The following is a 21685-nucleotide window of genomic DNA, read 5'->3' as shown; positions in this document are numbered from 1 at the left end:
CGTCTTCCTATGATTTGTTCCTTTTTACCCAAGGAAGGTGTAGGAAAAAAAAAATTGATGAAAATTTGAAATTGAAAATTCCCAAGGAAAAGCCGGGAAATGGGAAAATTCGGTAAAAACTGCTTTTTTCCAGAAAAAGCCAGAAACCCAGAAAACTCGATAAATGCTTTTTTCCATAAAAAATGGAAAGTTATAAAAATGAGTGTTTGTTTTTAACGCTATAACTCAAAATCGGCTGAGCCAATCTTGACGATGTAATCAGATTATTTGTTCGTTTTTATTCATGGAAGTTTTAAAGAAAAGACAACTTTGATATTGTCTAAGGAAAAGCCGGAAAATGGAAAGATTTGTGTAAAGTGCATTTTCCATACCCCGCGTCCACACGGCATAGTAGTGTAGGGATTTTGACCCTCCGTCGTAGTGTAAATGTTGGTCGAGAGGCCTTAGCCACGGCCATAAAAAATAGTTGACACTACGACGGAGTGTCAAAATCGCTACGCTACGATGCAGTGTGGACGCGGCCATACAATCAAATCAAATAAACGATGTATAATTTAAACTAATAAACCGCTTGGCCAATCTTAAAGAAGTTCTGAGATTTTTTCCTTCTTACCCATACCGATTAAAATTGTGACAAATCATGAATCCGAATTCACAGATCATCGAATAATTTCATATCGGTTAATCAACAAGCTACCGCCTAGATCAGGTATATTTGGTTCTGATAGGCGTTGAATGTATTTTGTTGAGTGACAGAAAGAGCTTTCTTGCTAAACACTTATGAATTTTGAGTATTTAAGTTCAGGGAAATCTATCAAACAAGTTTGCAAGTACGTCGCCTGATGGGATATACCGTTTTTTGGCATTGAAGGAGAGGACTAAAGCGTCTATACTTAATAGAAAGATTATATCGATGAAGCCATAAAAAGTCCCGTTGTTTGTGAGGTACGTATGAAAATGAAATCTTCGAAGGTATTTCACATCGCTTTTGAAAAGGAAATTTTGAACAATAAAATGGAAAAACTGGAATTTTAAAACATTCTTTGGATTTGTCGGATATGCCGCGACTTAAAGATGGATCTGTTGTTATGTGTCGACATCTTCATGCACCGAATATATGGGGCTTCCCTTGAGTTTCAATACTTTGTTATTCCAATATTAACGTATTGGTAATGTGGGACGAGGCGAAGTTCGTTGGGTCAGCTTGTACATTATATCAGCCATATCTGAGCCATATCAAAAGGACTTGCTTCACTGTTTCAGTGTCCCACGATGGATTCAATTTGAATGATAACGCTGTCATAATTGTTTTTGAAACATAACAAATGCTACTCTTCTTGGAATAAACTCGGGTAAATCAGTTAGTCTGCATATTCCCAAAAAGGACTAGATTGTTCGTGATTTTTGAATACAATGTGAAGAATAATGTCGACTATACTGATATTCTTATGTAAATCATTCATTGAATTAAACATATCATATGAAAACTCGGCATTAGATGAGCATGTATGATATGACGGATTGGGATTCGGATTCGAAGACCCGGATCTCTACATGGATTTAAATCTTTCGATTCAAATCCATGTAGGGATTTAGTTTTCCCACCACTAGTCTTATGTGACATCTGTCAAACTGTTGCTCAATTCTTTTCATGGTGTGACTACATAGCGTGAGCCCTTCAAGGGCTCTTTCCACGATGCGAATATGGTAGTGAGTATGGTAGTGAGTATGGTGAGTGACGGGTGCTTCGACACTCATCATACTCACCAGGCACCCATTTAGTGTGTATGGCCGTCCAAAAATGTTGGAGCTACACAGGTTTGGGTTATAGATATGAAGGGTAAAATTTTTTGGAACCTCAAATTAATATACTTAATGAATTTTTAAAATTATAAAAGTTACACAATATTTTGGAAAGCCCTCTGGAGTATGTTCACCGAAAATTTCATATCGATCCAACATCTCAATAAAAAGTTATTTGGTGTGAAGTACAGGAAAACGAAATCTACCATACAAACTGTATGGACTACCCGGGTAGTCCGATTGAACGTTCGAACGGGGTATCAACCAAAAACCGCGAATAAAACTTATTCATATTCCTAGGAAAAAAATTGTTCTTTAGCAATACGATAGAACATAAGTTTTTCTAGCAAGTTATTTAAAAACAAAATTCCAAAAACCACCCGGGTAGACGGTTAAGTTGACGACGCGCGTTCAAAATGGCGGGTGGTCACCTAGACGATGCGCGTCCCACGCGGGTAAATGACAATTCGTTAAACGTCAATTAGTTCCCATTTTGAGTGATGTTCGATAACATTCAGGACGCGGACGCGTCGGACGCGCGCCGTCTATTCCCAGGTAACCACGAGCTGTCATCTTTGGAACATTCAATGTTTATACCATGTGCGAGAGCGAGTACGCACGACTCAAGGAAGCAATCCCATTGTGCCTCCCTTTCCACTGCATCACAAAAATTAGTAAACAAAATCGGAAGCAACGTTTCAAGCTTCCAGCACTTCGTAAATTTTAATTTTATTAAAAGTGGTGTCCATAGCTAGTGAAAATGGCATACGAAAACAATTTTCTAGGGCAGCTTCAGCGTTCTGGTAGTTTGTACTAAGGGAATGCCAAAAGATTTGATCAGGAAAGACAACGTTCTTGTGGAACGGACCGTTAGTGTTTGTGCTTGTGCTGCTCCAAATGTGAATGCGAAATTAAATGTACGATTACTTATTTTAGAAGTTCCTAGTACTAGTGTGGGTTAGCTAGAGATTGGTTCAGAAGAAGAAACCCGTTCTAGAGACGATCAGGGTCAAGACGAAGTCTCAAGAATCGATGGTGTACTGGATAAAGTGAGCAGAGTAGGAAAATTTGGTGGAAGTACTTCGAAGTAAGGCAACACGACGATGGAGGAATGTATAAGGTTTTTGGCAGTTGTTCAAAATCTGTCTCATTCGATTGTGAACAAATGTTGAATATTTTACGACAGAATCAGCTGCCGAAGGACGCTAGTACTCTTTTGAAAACTAATAGGACCGTCGCGAACATTTTAGCAGTGAACGGTGGTCGATATTGGTACAAAGGCATCCTGTGAAGTTTGTCCAAACGATTCAGGTAAGATGATTGAAATACTAGTCGAATGCGCTAATACATGTATCGTGTTGTTGAATTATTATTTATTTCTAGCAATGTGACTTTACCTGCTGCGATATCTCTAAATTTATCTATCGATGGGTTGCCACTACACAGACGCGGCCCGGACATTTGGTCAATTATTATGAACATCCATGAGCAAGTGACTCGGTGGCAATCTTCAGCGGCTCGACGAAGCCGCTAAGGGTCGAAGAGTTTCTAAGACATCATCGAAATGCAACATGAGATAATAGTTCGTGGAATTATAGCTGCTGCTCCGGCACGAGCATTTATTAAAGGTAAGACTTTCTTTCTCTCTAACCGTTATTTTACTCATCTTTGTTACGTCGTTTTTCAGCTGTGACAAACTTCAATGGGAAACATGGAAGTTGTTAGTGTACTACCGAATATAATCCGAATTCGCACACATTTGTTTTTAAAGGGATGCCAGGGAAATAAGAGGGCTTGCGTCCATCCAAGTAGATGATGAGGGTCACTATTTATTCGTATGTTTATCTCATACATTGGCGGAGTAAGTTTAAGAAATGATCAATCTATCGAAAGAATAATATAGACATGTAACATATCTGTGCATCCAACATACACAAAATATTGATTTTTCGTTCCATTCGTTCAACACCGAAATAATTTTACAGATAAAAGAGATGTCGATTATTTGTATACAAAAACACTAGAGAAACAAATGAACAAAATGGAAATCACAAAACCTATCTTAAAAAAACTAATATCACATCATGAAACTTTTTCAACAGGTGATGACTGACCATGGAATAACGAAAAGCACCATTCAGTACGAAAAGTAGCCAAATCAATGAAACACACAATGAAAACGATGTTCCACCAAGTGATACGCCGACATAAATCTCCACGGAAATACCCATAGCAAGCATCCAAATGTTGGTCCACAAGACGCACCTGGAAAACCTTGATAAAAAAGAAAGACTTAATCGTTTTTTGGCAGCACATACTGAATCAAAGCAAAAGCCGTGCATCAGCATACAGGTACATACAGATACATTGCGGCTACTTTTACAGCCGACTGGTGCTTTTCGTTGTGCCAAGAAATAAGTCATCACCTGTTGAAAATGTTTGTTGATAGATATTGACTTTTAAGCTACCAATCGTCGAAGCGGAGCGTGGCTCATGTGATTTGGTGAGCCGACAACAACATACCTCTTCTTGTCCGAAGCAGTTCGAGCCTCAGAAGCAGCAAACACCAACACAAGTGAGTATAACAACAATACTAGTTATAAAAAGATTGGGAACAAACGATCCATATTCCCCTCTAATAGGTTGTACAATAATAGATGCACCTTAATTACAAGCGAGACCGGTGGAAATACAGTGGCTGATCCCAAAGAGTGGGAGATGCAAGATCGTCAAGTGAAACTACAAACTATTTTAAAATCACCGTTTTTTTTATTTCTATCGCTATACTTTTTCACCGGGTTTGACCGTCGGTAAAAATGGCCGCCTCCATGAGTTGTCAAAACTCAAACGGCTGGGTTACACTTCCTAATGTAGCGGTTTATTGGAAGGTGGAAAAACGTTCTAAAGATCAGACAGAATGTTCCAAAGATGCTTGTCAATTGTTAGTTGGGTTAGCGGCCTAACACAGTGATAGTTAGACCGTGGCTCAGGCCGCATCGAAAAATTTGGCCAACAATCCATTCCAGCAGGAGCACATTTCGGACAACGGACTGAAAGATTTGCATCATGTAAATGTAACAATGGTGTTTTTGTATTACTGGATTGAAAATAAATAAAAGATCTGGCTGTTGGAAGGCTGTTGGAAAGTATTGGAATTTATTGTTTTGTAGTCGTGCGAGCGTTTGGAATATGTATTTAAAAAATACATACTCAGAATAAAAAACTTGTAACAAAATGTTCTACATACTGAATTGCATGCACTTGTTCCATTTATAAATGACAACTGACTAAACAGAATTGTCCAATCGAATGGTCTAGCGGTTAGGGGAGCTGAACACGAAATATGCAGTCGATGGTTTGATACACATGCAGGTATGTAATAAAAATTAACTAATACATATATGAAAATCTACATGCTTTCAGAAAAGGAAACTCTACAACAACACGTAGCAGTCAGAGCAATAACGAAGGACAGAGACGTGGGTGTTCGAAAAAAGGAGGGACAATTTTTTATTTAGAATTTTCGAAATCCCCACTTTTTGACATATGCGGTCTTTTAACCGTGTTATTTAGTTTCAGTCGACAGGAGGGCTTCAAAGCGACCGGACGTGTATAAAGTGCTATCGATTCGTGTACAAAGGTTTTTTCTAGACGAGAAGACAAAAGGACTTTTTGGACGTGTGGATGAGGGTTGAGAGGACAAAGAGGAAAATACGACAGAAAAGAGGTAGAGCGAACGATCTCAGTGGGTGGCCGAGGAAGGTGATAGGGGTGGAGGACCCCGGAGGGAGGACACTCCTAAAAATCGGCTATGCCTTATTGGCAGAGCCAAGAAAGGAAAAGAAAAAAAGGAAACAGGCATTACACATCAGCGATGATGAGGCTGTGTACGAGAACGAACAGTTTATGCTGATGGAATCTACGACACCTGGCAAAGACCTAGCTAACGAGAATCCTTTTATCCTAGCGAAATCCCATCCTAACCATCCTAACATTCAAGCTTGCTCGAGTGCCAAGAAAGGTTGATTTTGGGCTGTACCCAGTAAAAGTGGAACTGTACATACCAAGGCCAATGACTAACTGCATGAAATTGGGCCACACTAAGAAATGGTGCAGAGGCGAGAGAACTTGTGCCAAATGCAGCCGTAAGACACATACTGACAGGGTGTGCCTTAATTTGACACCTGGCCTTTGGGTTTATATCTCAGGGTTGAGTTGACGTATCGAAATGATTGATATGTCATTCGATTGCTAAAAGTTGTGCGAACAAGTGTAAAAAATGTCTAGCTCCGTAAATATGTGGAACCCGTCCGAATTGTACAAGCGCGTAACGTGTGTTATGATGGTTCGTGCCGGCCATACGAATGCCGAAATTCGGAAGGCGGCGATGTGTTCGCTGAACACCGTAAAAACAATACGCGTACAGCTCGAGGAGTGTGGTGAAGACGTGGATAGTGTTATTGTTCGCAAACAGCATAGCAGGCGGTCGGATTGTGTGCGGACCGACGCGTTCCTGGCCGGATTGCAGCAGCGGGCGACGGCCGATCCCGGCGTCGGCATCCGGGCCCTGGCGCGAGACGTTGGCGTGGCCCGAGCACCGTCAAGGTGGCGTTAAATGAGGACCTGCGGTACGCGTCGTACAAGCGACGTAGGGGACAGCTCATAACAGCAAAAACGCGCGAAAAGTGGCTTGCCAACGCTAAGCACTTGCTGAGCTGGCTGAAGCACCCGGCGCAGCCAGGCACGTTGTGGTTCTTCTCTGACGAGAAGAAAAAACAAGAATAATCAAATCTTCTCTCACACAAAAAACAAGAATAATCAAACAGTAAATATCGAACCACAAACACAGATTACAGAGAACACAAACCACGGCACACACAAAAATTACAACACGCTCAAAACAGATACAAATAGCCACACAGCCAATAGAGAACCACAAACACAGAAAACAATGAACATAAACAATAACACAGAAAAAACGAAGGAAAAAACACAATACGAAAGTGAGAACGATACACAAACAATTATACAAGTTGAAGAAACAGTAACCATAGAATTTCTAGCTTCCTCTCCAGAAGGGAGTATAATTGAGGAGACGCGTATGACGGATGTGGAGGATATCCACATCGCGGATGAGGAGCGGGGGGCAGAATTACAATGCTATAAGCATTCTGCAAGCTAACATACAGGGATGGAGGCAGAAAAAGGAGGAAGGAGAGAGGAGGAGAAAAGAGGAGTCACTACCAGGATACTCGTTAATAACAGAGAACCGAGATGATGGGTATGGAGGAACGGCCATAGCCATAAAAAAATGCTACAAGACGGAAAGGCTTCTAGGGGCAGCAACGTCCAACAAGTTGCAAATGGCTATGTATGGGAGTTAAACATGGTGGTTTGGTCCGTGTATGTGAGCCCCAAAACCCCGATAGTAGTATTCAAGAAAACTATACGACAAATAGTATCCAGCGTGGATAGGACAACTTACAAGACAGCAGTTTCAACCGGGGATTTTAATGCCCACCATACGACATGGGGCAACACATACTCGGACGCGAGGGGAAAATTCTTACTGGAAGAGATCAACGAAACGAACCTCATGCTAGTGCACAACAGGGAGGAAACGTTTATAAGCCTAGACCGTGCGAAAAGAAATTCAGCTATTGACCTAACTGTGATACCGACATCGGCATACCAAAGAATACAAACCCATTGGGTTCTTACCAATATGAAAAGTCGAGCACTTCATTGAGGTCTTTCGAGCACACCATCGTCAGCCAACCCAGAAGTGCAGGGTTGCATTTGGTATGGTACACTGGAGCTGACCGTACCTAGTTTTTGGTATGGTACGCCTAATGTAGAGTAGTGTAATGTACGGTACGCGATCAAAAACCGATTTTTCTGTCAGAATCGAGCGATGCTCCGCTAGGCGATTTCGAGTACTTTCCTTCATCCGCAACCACCCCTGACCTATACTTTGGATGTTGTGTACAAGACTCGGTGCATGCTTTCTCCCTTACACGCCCAGGCTATTTTTTGCTATCTTCCTCTTCTGTGTTATGAACGTACTGCTTCGATCCAACATGGTGTGTGAAACATGGTAGCCCGTGTCTGTACACTTGTGTGTTTCCTTGTGTAGGTACTAGAATTGCTCAACGATTCGGTGAAAATTTGACAAGTTCAAAGCGCCATTTGTAGTCAAGAGCTAGCCGGGCTAACACGGTTGCGCACCTAAAGTAATTGCTGCAAAAGCAGCATTTCAGGAAGTCGACGGAGTGAGCGGGGAATCTTCATCTGATGCAGCAAAGACGGAGTCGGAAGTTTTGGTGCAACCGGTGTCGCCAATCCTGGTCTTGCTAAAGAGGGTAAGCACAAGCATGTCGTTGTTCAGTCCGTACCAGTTTTTGTACAGTATAATGAAATCTAAATACATTTTTAGATGATTCGCCGGACAGACGAAAGCTTACTTACACTGTGCCCCGGATATTCCTACACCCGATGTGTTCCTATAATTCCTACATCGTATCGTTGCCGACAAACGTAATTAACGGTAGAAAGAAATAAGGTCAAGCAAAACGCAACCGGGCAATCCTTTTTACACCTTTTCCTGTAAATTAACATGTACTTTTTTATCCTTCGATCCCTCTTCTAGCGAATCCATCACCTCGAAGCTTTTCAAAGTGCAAAATGTGTTTGCTACTGGCTTGGTCGAAGACCGGCTAACAGTGGTTGGTGTTGGTGATTGTAATGAGTTGTGCCATCATTCTGGTAAGTCTATCTTTGCAAAGTGTGTATTTAATATATCCGATTGAATTTGTAAGTGTCCAGTGAATATTCAATAAATTTTCCATAATTTTTCGAATAGGAGTCTGACTTGTTTATTTTGTTTATTTATCCCCATTTGCTTTTTTATTCGACTGCTCGAACGTCCTCCATCGTTCTACCGCGTGCAAGCTCCCATATAAAAACGTCCTCCCTTTACCCAGGCCCGCTAGGCAGCTCGAAATATCGTCCTCAAAACGTCCTCCGCGCGAACAAACGTCCTCCATTTTTGTATGGGGATGAAACAAAAGGAGGACGTTTTTCGAGCAATCGTCCTCCTTGTCCTCCTCACCATACAAAACTGCTCGATGTTTGTGTCATGGAGGACGTTTTTGAGGACGATTTGCTCGAAATTGCCTAGCGGGGGCCCGAGGCCTGATGACACAAGTGGAGGACAACTTGCATGCGACCTCGCCTAGCGGGGCCCAGCTACTTGCTAGGTCCTGATTCGCACGGGGTAGGTACCCGGCAACTTGCCACTTGCACTTCCCACTTGCCGACGTGCGAATCAGCCATAACCCTAGGCTTTGTCCTGCTCACCTTATATATTCAAACTGATTCCAGCAGTTTACGGTTACAGATGGTAATTACAGGCAAATAACAACAATAAGAATCGTTTTACCACATTGTTTCACGACTTCGAAAACATGAGAATAATTTTATCAACGGATTGAATGCTGCATAACTTCTTTCAAAACGAAATAGTTGTTGGATTAAGAACTATGACCAACAGAGCGGGTAGAAATTTTAAGCAAATACATCGTATCAATTAATATAAAAGAAGAAAAACGATGAAAAGAGAACGAGTGTTTTTGTTTGGTAACGCCTGGTTGGAACGACAGGTGCAGCGCATTATTTTCATCCATGGAGTAAAGTTGTCATGTTTCATCAATATAATGGCATGGAAATATAATAACAGTTTTAAATTCCATCATGATTCTAAAATATACTATTTTTGTCTATCAATGAACTTTTTGGAGATGCTTCACAAATTAACTGATACAGTAAAAGTTTATTATTTTTTATATTAACAACCAAATCAATCACCAGCTTCTATCAGTTAGTATACCCAGTTCCCCTTTATTCTTAAAATTAGTCCACCGGTATATTTTGTTAAAAAAATACATCTTTATATTAAAGCAAATAAATGGAAGAACGTGTTACTTGACCTTGTTATTGAAGTAACTTTTTTTAACCGACGAGCAGACAAAGCTTGATGCATCAACCATCAGCAATCGTAACACTCTACTTACAACGAAATCACGCAATCTGCCGCCGTCAGGATCCACCCGTCACCCAGATGCGTTCCGCCACAGAAATGTTCAAACCTGCGCACTACCGCATCAAGGATCGTTGGTAGTGCACGATGGAGCGAAGCCGGGATAAAAATCAAAAATTCATTTTTGGATTTCAGAAAAATGAAATATATTTTCATAAACTACAAGATGAAACTAAGAAATTACCCAAAAAATAGAGCCTCTGTTCTTCCAGGTTCTGAGAAATAGCCCGTCAAAGTCAAGATTTGTGAAAAAAATTGCGTGAAAAATTGAAAAAAATCCATCAACTTTGAAGGTCTGAAACTCCTATAATAATGGCCGGAATCGAATTTCAAGTACAGTTGTGGAAAGGTATATTATCATGCTTTGTAATTGTTGACAGTATAAGTAAATTGAAATTGAATGTCACAAAATATTAAGCATTGTTTCGCAAAACTCCTGGAAATTTTTTCAATTTTCTGTTTTTAACCTTACGCCATCGCTAAGGATTGTGAAAGATTGTATACCCACTGATGCATACCCACTGATAGTCTAGAATGTTTTGTAACAATAAATGATAGTTTTTTTTGCGCATACGCGCGCATCTTTACGTTATTCTGTACTTTATATGTGAAGCTTATAGTTTATCACCTACTAGGCGTCTCCATTATGCCATATGCAGCATCATGTGTGGTAAGAAATATATGAAATTCTCATTCAATGAAATATAGATCGATGATCGTATCGTAAAAATGTGAAGCAGGGTAGTGGTTGAACATCACGTAAAAGGGTAAAGACAAGCCAAGTCAATGGCAAAGAATGAAATTTGGTTGGTTTGCTTTGAATGTATTAGGTCGTTTTTTCTTGTTCTACAGCTCACAAACCCATCTTTTTATACCCCAAATTCCTATTAATAATGTACCCTACACTAACATTTTGTTCTGTTTGTACCTTTACCTGTAAAAGTTGAAGTTAATCTTCAAGAGTTGGTGAATCACACTGCGTGTAGATTAATTGAAATGCAAAAGGCAGAAATCTTGCGGCACCTTTCATCTTCTTTGTGTGATTCACTAAGCGTTGTATTATTGCGCTCGTGGGGCATTGACGGATCTAGTGGAGACAGCATTTACAATCAACTGTTTCATGGCTCCGGAGAAAATACTGCATCAGACAGTGTATTTACTAGTATCGGCATTAACGCCTATCCGGCATTCGTTCATTAGTTCATCATCTGGATAAACTTGATGCCCCAAAGTGTTAGGTTTCGCAGGCCCATTGTAATCGAGTTTGAGAAAAAGAGAGCAAGTTATATGGCGGTAAACTATTCATTTTATGCGAGTTTAATTGATGGAAAAATTTTGGCACCGACACTCTGTCTATACAAACATGTTGTATATGTGGTGCAAAACCAACAGAAATGGGCACTTAGAAAATGGATTTATTTCAAATCCTGAGAATTTATCTTATGGAATATCTCCACTGCACTGTTGGATGCGATTTTTCGAATGCCTGCTTCGTGTTTCGTACAGAATTGAATTTAAAAAACGAAGGTTACTAAAAATTATAAAACATATACAATGATCGAAAAAAATATATTGGAACAGATGTACAAGGAATTTGGTGTTAAAGTAGATGAACCAAAGCAAGTTGGTGGAATTAGTACGACGGGAAATGTTTGTCGTTGGGCTTTTTCAAACATAGAAAAACTGAGCGATATTTTGCAAATAGAAACACAACTTATAGAAAGGTTTCGTAATATTTAAATAGCGATCAACTGTTCACAGCCTTTAAATCCAAAAACTGTTAGTCTACATCGCAAAGATACATACATCATTACAATTGGCACAAAATGCCTTCTACTGTCCATAAAGTTCTAGCGCATGTAGTTGAAATCATTGTAAATGCCCCAGCTCCATTGGGATCCTTAGCAGAGGAAGCAACAGAAGGTAGAAATAAAATATACAGAAGGGATAGAAGAGAACACGCCCGTAAAATGTAACGAGAATTCAATATTAAAGACATTTTTATGAGAGCATTACAATCATCCGATCCATACATTTCAACAATATCTCTGGCTAAATCGTTGAAAAATAAAAACAAATCCCATACCCAGACGCAGTAAAAACATTCTTCGTAGATTACAGTTCCTCAAATAGTAACAGACCCTTGCCAATTAAAAACCAAGAAGATGATGGTACAAGTTCAGAATATTCAGATAGTATGTGTTAGTTAGGATACGTTATGTTCGCGTTAGATGCTTTAAATATCAATTATTTTCCAGATAACAATATTTTGAATGAAACTTTGTAGTAAATTTAGCTTGTTTTAATCAAACTGAAAAAAAAACTTTAAGTTAATATAAAAAAAAATTGAAAAAATAATGCACCCATAGAACAGTCCAAAAATATGTGGTTTTTGCAGCGCCACCTGGCGGGATTGTCCAGAAACATCATAATTTCGTGTAATGTAATAGTAATACACGATTTTACAATGAAAAAATTGCAAAACATTTGATTCCGAATTTTATCCCAGCAATTTGCTCTTTTCGCTCCATAGTGCAGTGGTAGTACCAGTAGCACCGCCACCAATAGCAGCAAATCTCCAAACGCGATCGAACATCGTCGCCGGTTCGATCTTTTCGACACGCACGCACCGATGATCACTGCCAACTTAACATTACCGAACCACCATTACCATTAGTGCTTACTTTTCCGATAGTGTTTGACACTTTAATGCCATGAAAAATAGTAACGAGCTCATCCAAAGTATCGCTTCGTTTCGTTGCCGTTCGTTTTGGGACGACTCACAAAATTAAACCGGCTGTGTCAATAACCTACCTGTGGCAAGCAATAATTGAAGCATTGTCGTCATAAAAATAGGCTCTGCACGCGACAGCGGATTACAAAGATATGCTGAAATTTGCTTCATTTCGCTTTCAAGTCTAATTTTTTTATTTGTCAATAGTCAATAGTTCCAGCGCTATTGTTTGTTCCGTTTTATATAATTATTTCATTTAGTTCTTAATAGTCATTTCATTTAATATCCTTACTAGCGAACCTTATGGAGCAAATGTTAAATTCTATGTGAATAAATCAAATTTAAAGTTAAACGATAAAAATTTAAAACAAAGAAAATGATGCCATTAAAATGCTTTACGATTTCTGCGTTTAACGATTAATGATAGAAATGATTTTCATACGAAATAGTTCAAATTCTTCATCCAAGTACACCTTTGCTTTAACCTTCATAAAGAAATCCAGTATCTAAAAAAAACAGATAAGAACGAAAAATTTTTCCATAAAGTATACCTTCAGGTTAAAGAATCTGAATGAGAGATCACCACTTACTTTTCTATATGATATTCCGAACAAAAAAGCTTCCTTGTGAGCCCTGGGGTGTATCGGCGCTTGGGGCACGATTTGTCAAGCTGGGAAAAGAGTCCCAGGTCTATCAAAAAGAATTGATTTTCACAGTCCGCAGTTAGCTTGACCGCCCGGATCCAGGCGCCTTCGAAGTTTACCAAACATCCATAGTTATGTTCGAGCTCTCCTAAGTATTCGTTCCGATTAAACTGGCCGTACTCTTGGCACTCCCGCATCATGTTGGCGAAAGCAGCCTCGGAATTGGCCAAGATTGCACCAACCTGATGGCTGGTGGCAAACTCGGACACTTCCATTATGACGAGCTCTTGTTCCTCTTGCTATTGAATGTCAGACCGGAAGGAAGCTTCATCGAACTAAAATAGAAAGCGACTTGTATTATCACGATGCATCTCTTGCGACTTGTATTATCAAGGACAGTATTAATTATCAGCAGACCCGACAATAAGTAGACACATTCTAGAGGTAATTGAAAAAAAGGAATAACTTACCTCACTTTCGTAAACGGGTTTGTACGTTGCAGGATCCGTTGCCTCGAGCTTGATCGTTTTCACTGCCGTGGGGTTGTCATGGAACGCACTTTGGCGCCCAAAAGATACTGTGACTCGACGTGACGCAACTCAAACTGGTGCGCCTCGACCAGCTCGTTGAGGAAATGTTTCACAGCCTTTGTAAACGGCGCTCCTTCACGAAGGGCAACGGCATGCGTTAGGCAGTTGGCATACTTCACAGAAGCGTCGCGAATTTCCTTCATCTGGCGCCAAGGGAGGGTTACCAAGTTTCCAAAATCAGGGAACACCACGGTACCATTGTATCCCTCGACCTTCGTGACGACGGCACGGCAGAAATAACCGTCAAACGGAGCGAACACAATGTCACCCTCTTGCGGTGGTTGCAGCAGTTCCTCATCTATCTCATCCGCATGCTTCATGCAACGCGTTATGTAACTCAGGAACGGATCATCATTCCCACCGTACACCTCGTGAATGTGCAGCAATTTCTTCGAAACGGACGAAATGGCCACCTTGCTGCCAACCGGCGGGAAAGGATCGAACGCAATGGTCCGCTTCGTCGTCGCTGCCTTATTTTGCATTCTCTTCAATAGCGTCGAGGATGGTTGTTGCGGAGAAGCATTGGATGCTTGTGTAGGATTGGGCCCCTGGTTCTGCTCTCGCTGTTGTTGTTGCTGTTGCACCGCTTTCTTTGTATTCTCCGGCACGGCAGCACGATTCGACGTTTTTTCCGGAGGATTCGGAACTTGCGGTTTGTTCTGTAGCTCTTCCAAATCCTGTTTTGCTTTTTGGAGTTGCTCTTGCTGCGGCTGCTGCTTTACTTGTGGCTCGTTTTCGATATTTTTTTGCGGTACGCGTTTCTCTGTCGTCGGGTTTTTCTTGGGACCATTCGACACGGCCACATTAGCAGCTCCATCGGAGTACAAACTTGGGTGCGGTCGATGTTTTATTAACAAGGGTCTGGCAATGAGAAACATTACAACATATTTTTAAAAAGTTTCCAATGTCCATAGAATCCCACACAACTAAGAAAATGGTAATTGTCACGAATGGAAACAAGGTAGGGTTGACACTGCTGACATTCGTCAACAAGCCGGCGCAAACTACGGTGTAGTTACACCGATTAAGGATTACGCCTACCCAAGGTAGGAGTATAAAAGCGGGAGAATTGTAAAGAAAGGCTCCATTCAAGTTGCAATTCGATCGCCAAATAAAGCACTAAATTTGTGGCGCATCCACAAGCGACCAAAATTTACATTCGCGTAAAACGATTTGCAACAGTAACAATTATTTCCTGAATGCAAACGATGTGTGAAAGTGGGGAATTCAGCTAGCAAACCACAGTTTAGTTGTATCGGGTTTTTGGTGTTCTTGGAGATTAGGCTTTCCTACTTCACTACCCAAACCTCCATTTGCGTGACTTCGAACTGGGTTATTATTCACTTTAAACAATCACGTTCACATTTTAAGAGAAATACACATAAATCGGAAATTAGATTGGAAGGTGGTTTCCATTACTTACGCCATACAGATTTTGCGATGTTTGGCAAAATCAGCATCGCGGCATTGTTGGCTGCAGTACGAAGCAAAACAAATGCCGCACATGAAACCCGCATCAATCTTACGGCATTTCACGCATCCGTCCAGCAAATCTTCCCTCATGGTGCTATCTCGCGACACGGGATCAGACGATTTTGAGCTGGATTTTGATTTCTAGCATGAATAAAAAACAAAGTACAAAATAAGCAAGATTACCATAGTTTCAATTCTTCGGAAATACAAACCTGCTCACTCGACAAGGTGCGGACACTTCGTTTATGAAAGGGCCAGTTGTCCATTGGTTCTATAGAAACAACGCTTGGATCATCCGCCAATGCCCTCTTCGCATTCTTGGCAGAACTGTGAATTCCGTGTAAATCTTTTGTAGTATCAACCAAGTAAGGTTAACCGCATCGATCAACGATCTTACCTCGCTTTCTTGTATTTCACGTTCACAACGTCAGGGGCGTAGGGTGCAACGAACACCTGGTACGTTGGTCCGAATGTTTGCAGCAACGAACGAGCATCTTTCCCATTGTCTAACGTAAGACTGCTATTAGTCGTGGTAAATTTGAAGCACGTGGGATCAGACATAGTTGAAAACGATTTTCGGCAACACAATAAGCTTCGAGTTCCAGATTCCAAATGGCGCTGAAATGCCGAATGACAGATGAACTTGCCGCCAAAGTAGAGGTGGAAGGCCGGAACTGGAGCGATTGGAAGGCATTGAATTCGATATTAATTCGCTCTCGGAGCGACATTCATTCGCTCGTTTTGATCCAGCCTTTTGAATATGTATCCGTTAAATGCATTTCGCATAATACAAAAATTGCAATCAACTCAAAAATCACCGAGCATATATAAAATTATTGATGCGTTTGCCATGTATCCAAAAGAAGGCCACTGACCATAAAGGCTGATTGACACGTAGGCAAGTGGCAAGTTGCCGCGTACCTACCCCGTGCGAATCAGGACCTAGCAAGTAGCAAGAACACTGCAATAGAACCGAGTCTATTTTTCAGACAAGTAGGTGGATGCAAGGTTACTAAACACTAGACAGGTTGCGACAGAGCAGTTTTGCTCGGAACCATTTTGGATATCTTGTTTACAATTTGTCTGTCAAAATAACGGTGGTATTGTGGTTTGCAGGAACGATGGAGATTATTTAGTGGCGGGCATGAAAATGCTTCTCTTTTAATCTTCTTTTGGTTTGCTTGGACCATGGCCGTACAGGTTGTAATAAGCGTAAGATGTGAGAAACAACATTGCTCTAAATCGTAGAATCGAAGGAAGGACCCAATGTGTACATTAAGTTGATCTTGAAGAATGATATGAACTTCATTCATTTGTACGTCCCCAGTAAAAACCGTTTACGAAGTTGATCGAGGATTTAGCCCGGCTACAGGCACACCGGTACTCAATTGCAAACTACGATAGGGAAAATCAGGAACTCATCGCGTTTGCAATGTTGAACGATGGTAACTTCGGCCTCAAGACGGACATGCTCCATAGTAAACTCTCTCTACACCTGCCTTTGTGAGTTGATGCCTATGAAGTACCTTGTATGAGACGGTGTTCTAGATAAGTTACATGTGGCCTCTTCCCGCGACATGGATAGCCAGATAATTCGTAAAGGAAATTATCGAGGGCAAAAAAAAAGAGTCGATCAACCTTCAGATTAATGATAGCACAAAGCTGCGCGAGAAAGGTCGTACGCTAATGCCCCATTTAAAGACGTGCAGAAAAATAAATGTAAAATGAAGCAACGGAGCTATTGGCGGAGTTTAGAAAAATGGGAAAATATCTGTATTCGTCGGTGATACGGCACTGAGCACTATACATTAACATTCTAGTCATTCACAACATTCACAGTCATTCTAAGACTAAGACATGGTTTTTGTTGTTACTACCGTAACAAACGGAACATTTTTTGTAGAAGATGAAATTATTAGTATGAACCAACAAATTTAAATCAACTCAAAGATAATGTTCAATAGATTTCGAGTTCTCTTAATACTTGCTCTCGTGGAACTGTGAATCTGTCCCTCCGCTAACTTTAATAATCTGGTTAAAGCCTTCTTTGATTGAAAATAGCATTTTTGAAAGAAATCTTCGTTATTCCAATCCGACCGTAAACAAACCATTCCAACTTGTTTGTCAAATTTTTCTTTCATTTTTTTATCTCCAACCGGTAAAAATGTTCTATTTGTCGCAACCTGTCTAGTGTTTAGTAATCTTGAGGTGGATGTATTGATTGACAACTCGTGTAATTACAAGTTGTCAAACAAAAAGGTAAAAGAGTAAACCTGTGGTCACAGCTTTGCGCAAGCGCTTGCGGTTGCGTTTTTGATCTGTCAAACGAGCGCAGCTTTTTGCCAAAAATAATACTTAAATGTTTGAATATACTACTTATATGAGCATACAATCTCATTGAAATCTACTAGGAACAATATTTACTGTTGACTTATAAAAACGCAAGAGTCTGCGGCAAGAATCAAACTCGTTTGATTTTTAGTACAGAAACCTCAAGGTCTGGCGTCATCGGTGACAGCCCCTATACCTGTGGTCACAGCTTTCCGCAACCGCATGCGGTTGCGTTTTTGATCCGTCAAACGAGCACAAGTTTTTGCCAAAAATAATACTTTAGTGTTTGAATTTACCACTTATATGAGCATACAATCTCATTAAAGTCTACTAGGAACAATATTTACTGTTGACATATCAAAACGCAAGAGTCTGCGGCAAGAATCAAACTCGTTTGATTTTTTAGTACAGAAACCGCAAGGTCTTGCGTCTGCGGTGACAGCCCATGACAGCTCCTATCTCTCCCATGGGAAAAAACGCAACCGCATGCGGTTGCGCAAAGCTGTGACCAGGGGTTATCTCTCCCATGGAAAAAAACGCAACCGCAAGACATTGCGCAAAGCTGTGACCACAGGTTAAATGAGGCCCCGGCTGCCATGTTCTCGATCGTGGCTACACCTCTTGAGGACGTTTAAACTGAATGTATGTGTAGGGATCGAGTATAGGGTAAAAGAAAGATAAGGAATAGTTAAAGTAAAAAGAAAGAAGAGCGTAACGGAATGATAGTATGGCCAACGGCATGCATATCGGGCAGAATCGCAAACGAGTTTAAATTAAAATCAGGCGAAAAGCAGGATGACAGAAAATTCGAATGAGGCAAATTAGCGAGAGAAGTGAGAAAGAAAGAGAGGGATTAGGAACGCACGAGCCCCACATGAGCTCGTCACCGCGTGACTACATTAGGCGTACCATACCAAAAAACTGGTACGAAGATACTGGAACAATAAGATTCGTTTTACCACATTGTTTCATGACTTAGAAAACATGAGAATATTTTTATCAACGTATTGAATGCTGCATAACTCCTTTCAAAACGAAATAGTTGTTGGATTAAGAACTATGACCAACAGAGCGGGTAGAAATTTTTAAGCAAATACATCGTATCAATTATTATGAAAGAAAAAAAACGATGAAAAGAGAACGAGTATTTTTGTTTGTTAACGCCTGGTTGGAACGACAGTTGCAGCGCATTATTTTCATCTATGGAGTAAAGTTGTCATGTTTCAACAATATTATGGTACGGAAAAATAATAATAACAGTTTTAAACTCCATCATGATTCTAAAATATGCTATTCGTGCTCAGCACAGACTACGATCGGAAAGTATCCGTTCGACGGTCGGTGAAAAATGAACTCTGTGTGTTTATACCTCGTATGTTCAAAGGTTCCTTTGAAGCCTCCTGCTTCGTTTATACCTAGGCGCTCAAGTGTTTCCATGAAGTGGATGATTTTTTCTTTTCAAATAAAGTCGTTGGTAATCATTTCAATAATTACACAAAATGATGATAAATTCATAAAAAACTACAAATAGGATCCTCGGGAAAGCAATTAACACTCTTTTTTTAAATAAGAACCTTCGAATGTACGAATTCGTTGGGAATCCGTGGCTTAAAACCTCGCGGATTTCTTCCCATACAAACGGGAACGAACGGATTTGCCCAAAGAGTTCATTTCGTTCACATTCAAAATGGCAGTTAAATGAACATATTTAAGGGGAGATGAGGGAAATTTTTCCCGCGCTTTTTCACTTGAGTGACCTTTGACAACTCGATTCGAACGGATATTTTCCGATCGTAGTCCGTGCTGAGCCCGATTATTTTCTATCAATTAACTTTTTGGAGGTGCTCTTCACAAATTAACTGATAATTGCTCGACAAGTTCTTACCAATATGAAAAGTCGAGCACTTCATCGAGCTCTTTCGAGCACACCATCGTCAGCCAACCCAAAAGTGCTGGGTTGCATTTGGTATGGTACGCTGGAGCTCGACCGTACCAAGTTTTTGGTATGGTACGCCTAACCGCGTGACCACATTAGGTATGGTACGCGATCAAAAACCGATTTTTCTGTCAGAATCGAGCGATGCTCCGCAAAGAAGTGAATTTATTATCAACCATAGTTGTACTGATTAAATCGTTCACATTTCATGTCATAAAACCCCAAACAACTACCAAAAATTCAAGCAAAAGCAAAATACAACACAAAACATGATGAAACATTGTGCTGTGTACTCACTTTTTTGGTGCGTGTTTAGGGTGCTATGGCTCTATTTTGACCATATCTCTGAAACCCAAACTCGTATCGCGGCCAAATTACATCAAAATGAAGAGGATAGTTCCAGAAACAATCCCTCATTTTTACTTTCTTAAAACATTGGTTCCTTACAGAGTAAATGGTGTGCTGTGTACTGACTTTATGGATACAGTGTACAACTGTTTGGCCTTCGATGAAAATCATTCGCCGACCCATTTGGACATCTTCATATTCGGAGAAGTACTGCTCTGAAAGTGCATTGCTTATAGAAGCATACAGGTCATAAACTGAACCAATCAGGTCTGGGGAGTAAGGCGGATGTGATAGAATCTCCCAGTTGAGGTCTTTTATGGTCCACTCTTCGACTTTAGCCTTGTGCGACGGTACATTGTCACTTTACCATGCCTTCGGGCCCTTTTTCCATCAATTCAGATTTCAAATTAATTTTTTGTTGTTGGTAACGAGTAATAATCACCGTTTCACCTGGTTTCAAAAGTTCGTGGAACACCACTGCCTCTTGGTCCCACCACACACAGATCATCGTCACCGGCCAAAACAAACTGGCCTTGTAGCGGATGGGGCGGCTTCACCAAGTGAAAACCAAGATGTTTTACGCTTAGGATCCTCAAAATAAATCCACTTCTCTTCACCAGTGACTATCTGATCAGAAAAATGACTTGCTTTGGTACCGTTGAAGTTCCATTTCACGAAAGACTATACGATGATCCATCTGTCTTTCGGTCAACTCATGGTGAACCCATTTTTCACGCTTCTGGATCTTGCCCATAAGTGGTGAGTTTCACATTCAATGTTTCTGCTCAACTTTTGTTGAGTATGCGTCATCAAACTTTTTCGTTGGTCCTGGATGGTTCTTGTCGTTGAGGTCAAAAGTACCACTCTTGATTGCCGAAAACACCCGTAATAAACCGGACATTTTCAACTTATACACCTGCTTATCACAGTTTGAGCACACTTTGTCTTTAATCAAAAGGAGATGATGCGGCTGAAGATTAATTTATTAATTCATGATAAATATTATTTCCCGACAATTCAAATGAGTGAAGAAGATGCACTCATGCTGATTGAGTGCATACATGAAGCATCCTTCTCTCTGGGATCGCACCGATCCCAACTATAAACATATTACCCGAAGAAATGATGACTGGGAAAACATTTCAAACGAATTCCGTGTCGAAGTTTGTAAGCTGAAAGACAAATGGACGTCTTTGCAATCGACGTACAGAAAAACTCGGTCATCGTACAAGCAAAGTTTGGTGACTGGTTCCGGTATGTATATCTGCATATAAGTGAAAAACAATTAATGTTATCGTACGCAACTACTTTTAGGATCTGACGAAGTTAACAACCCAACATGGTATGTGTCACAGTAGTGAACTACAGATATAAACGTGGAATTGTACCGGTTCAGATGAACCACATGATGAACTGTAAATGAACAATAAAGCATTCTGTACTTGGACTCCAACCAGAGCGGACGTGTATAACACACGAATATCACATGGTGTCAGAAGTGGTGAAATAGAAGAGCAGACAGAATCAAGTGTAGGAAAATGCAGAACAATAACGAAAAGGTCATGCCGTCTCAAGCAGCGTCGGCTAAACCACTAAAAACCAGCACCAACGAAGCTGCGGCAGTGAAACCACCAAAACCCCTCATCATAGAGGAAAACATGGCGGTTAAGTGGAAGCAATGGTGGCGACAATTCAAGTGGTACTCCGTCGCCACAAACTTAGAAGAGA

General features: G+C 40.6%; 1 protein-coding gene across 1 annotated transcript; it reads right to left on the bottom strand.

Annotated features, from left to right (window-relative positions):
• Positions 1–12727: 12727 nt before the first annotated feature.
• On the bottom strand, positions 12728–13609 carry LOC131269259 (uncharacterized). Its single transcript, XM_058271608.1, has 2 exons — positions 13226–13609; positions 12728–13141 (listed from the first exon to the last, which is right to left on the bottom strand). Exons 1-2 carry the CDS (start codon positions 13552–13554, stop codon positions 13123–13125), a joined length of 348 nt encoding a protein of 115 aa, XP_058127591.1. The 5' UTR covers positions 13555–13609; the 3' UTR covers positions 12728–13122.
• Positions 13610–21685: the final 8076 nt, after the last annotated feature.

The sequence above is a fragment of the Anopheles coustani genome, chromosome X, assembly GCF_943734705.1.
Source record: "Anopheles coustani chromosome X, idAnoCousDA_361_x.2, whole genome shotgun sequence".
In the NCBI taxonomy this organism is placed as follows: domain Eukaryota; kingdom Metazoa; phylum Arthropoda; class Insecta; order Diptera; family Culicidae; genus Anopheles; species Anopheles coustani.
The sequence above is the reverse complement of the archived record's forward strand: the minus strand, read 5'-3'. Positions and strand labels throughout refer to the sequence as shown.

Excerpts from the sequence above, each read along its gene's own strand:
- LOC131269259 (XM_058271608.1), bottom strand. The coding sequence starts at position 13,554 with ATGGAAGTGTCCGAGTTTGCCACCAGCCATCAGGTTGGTGCAATCTTG.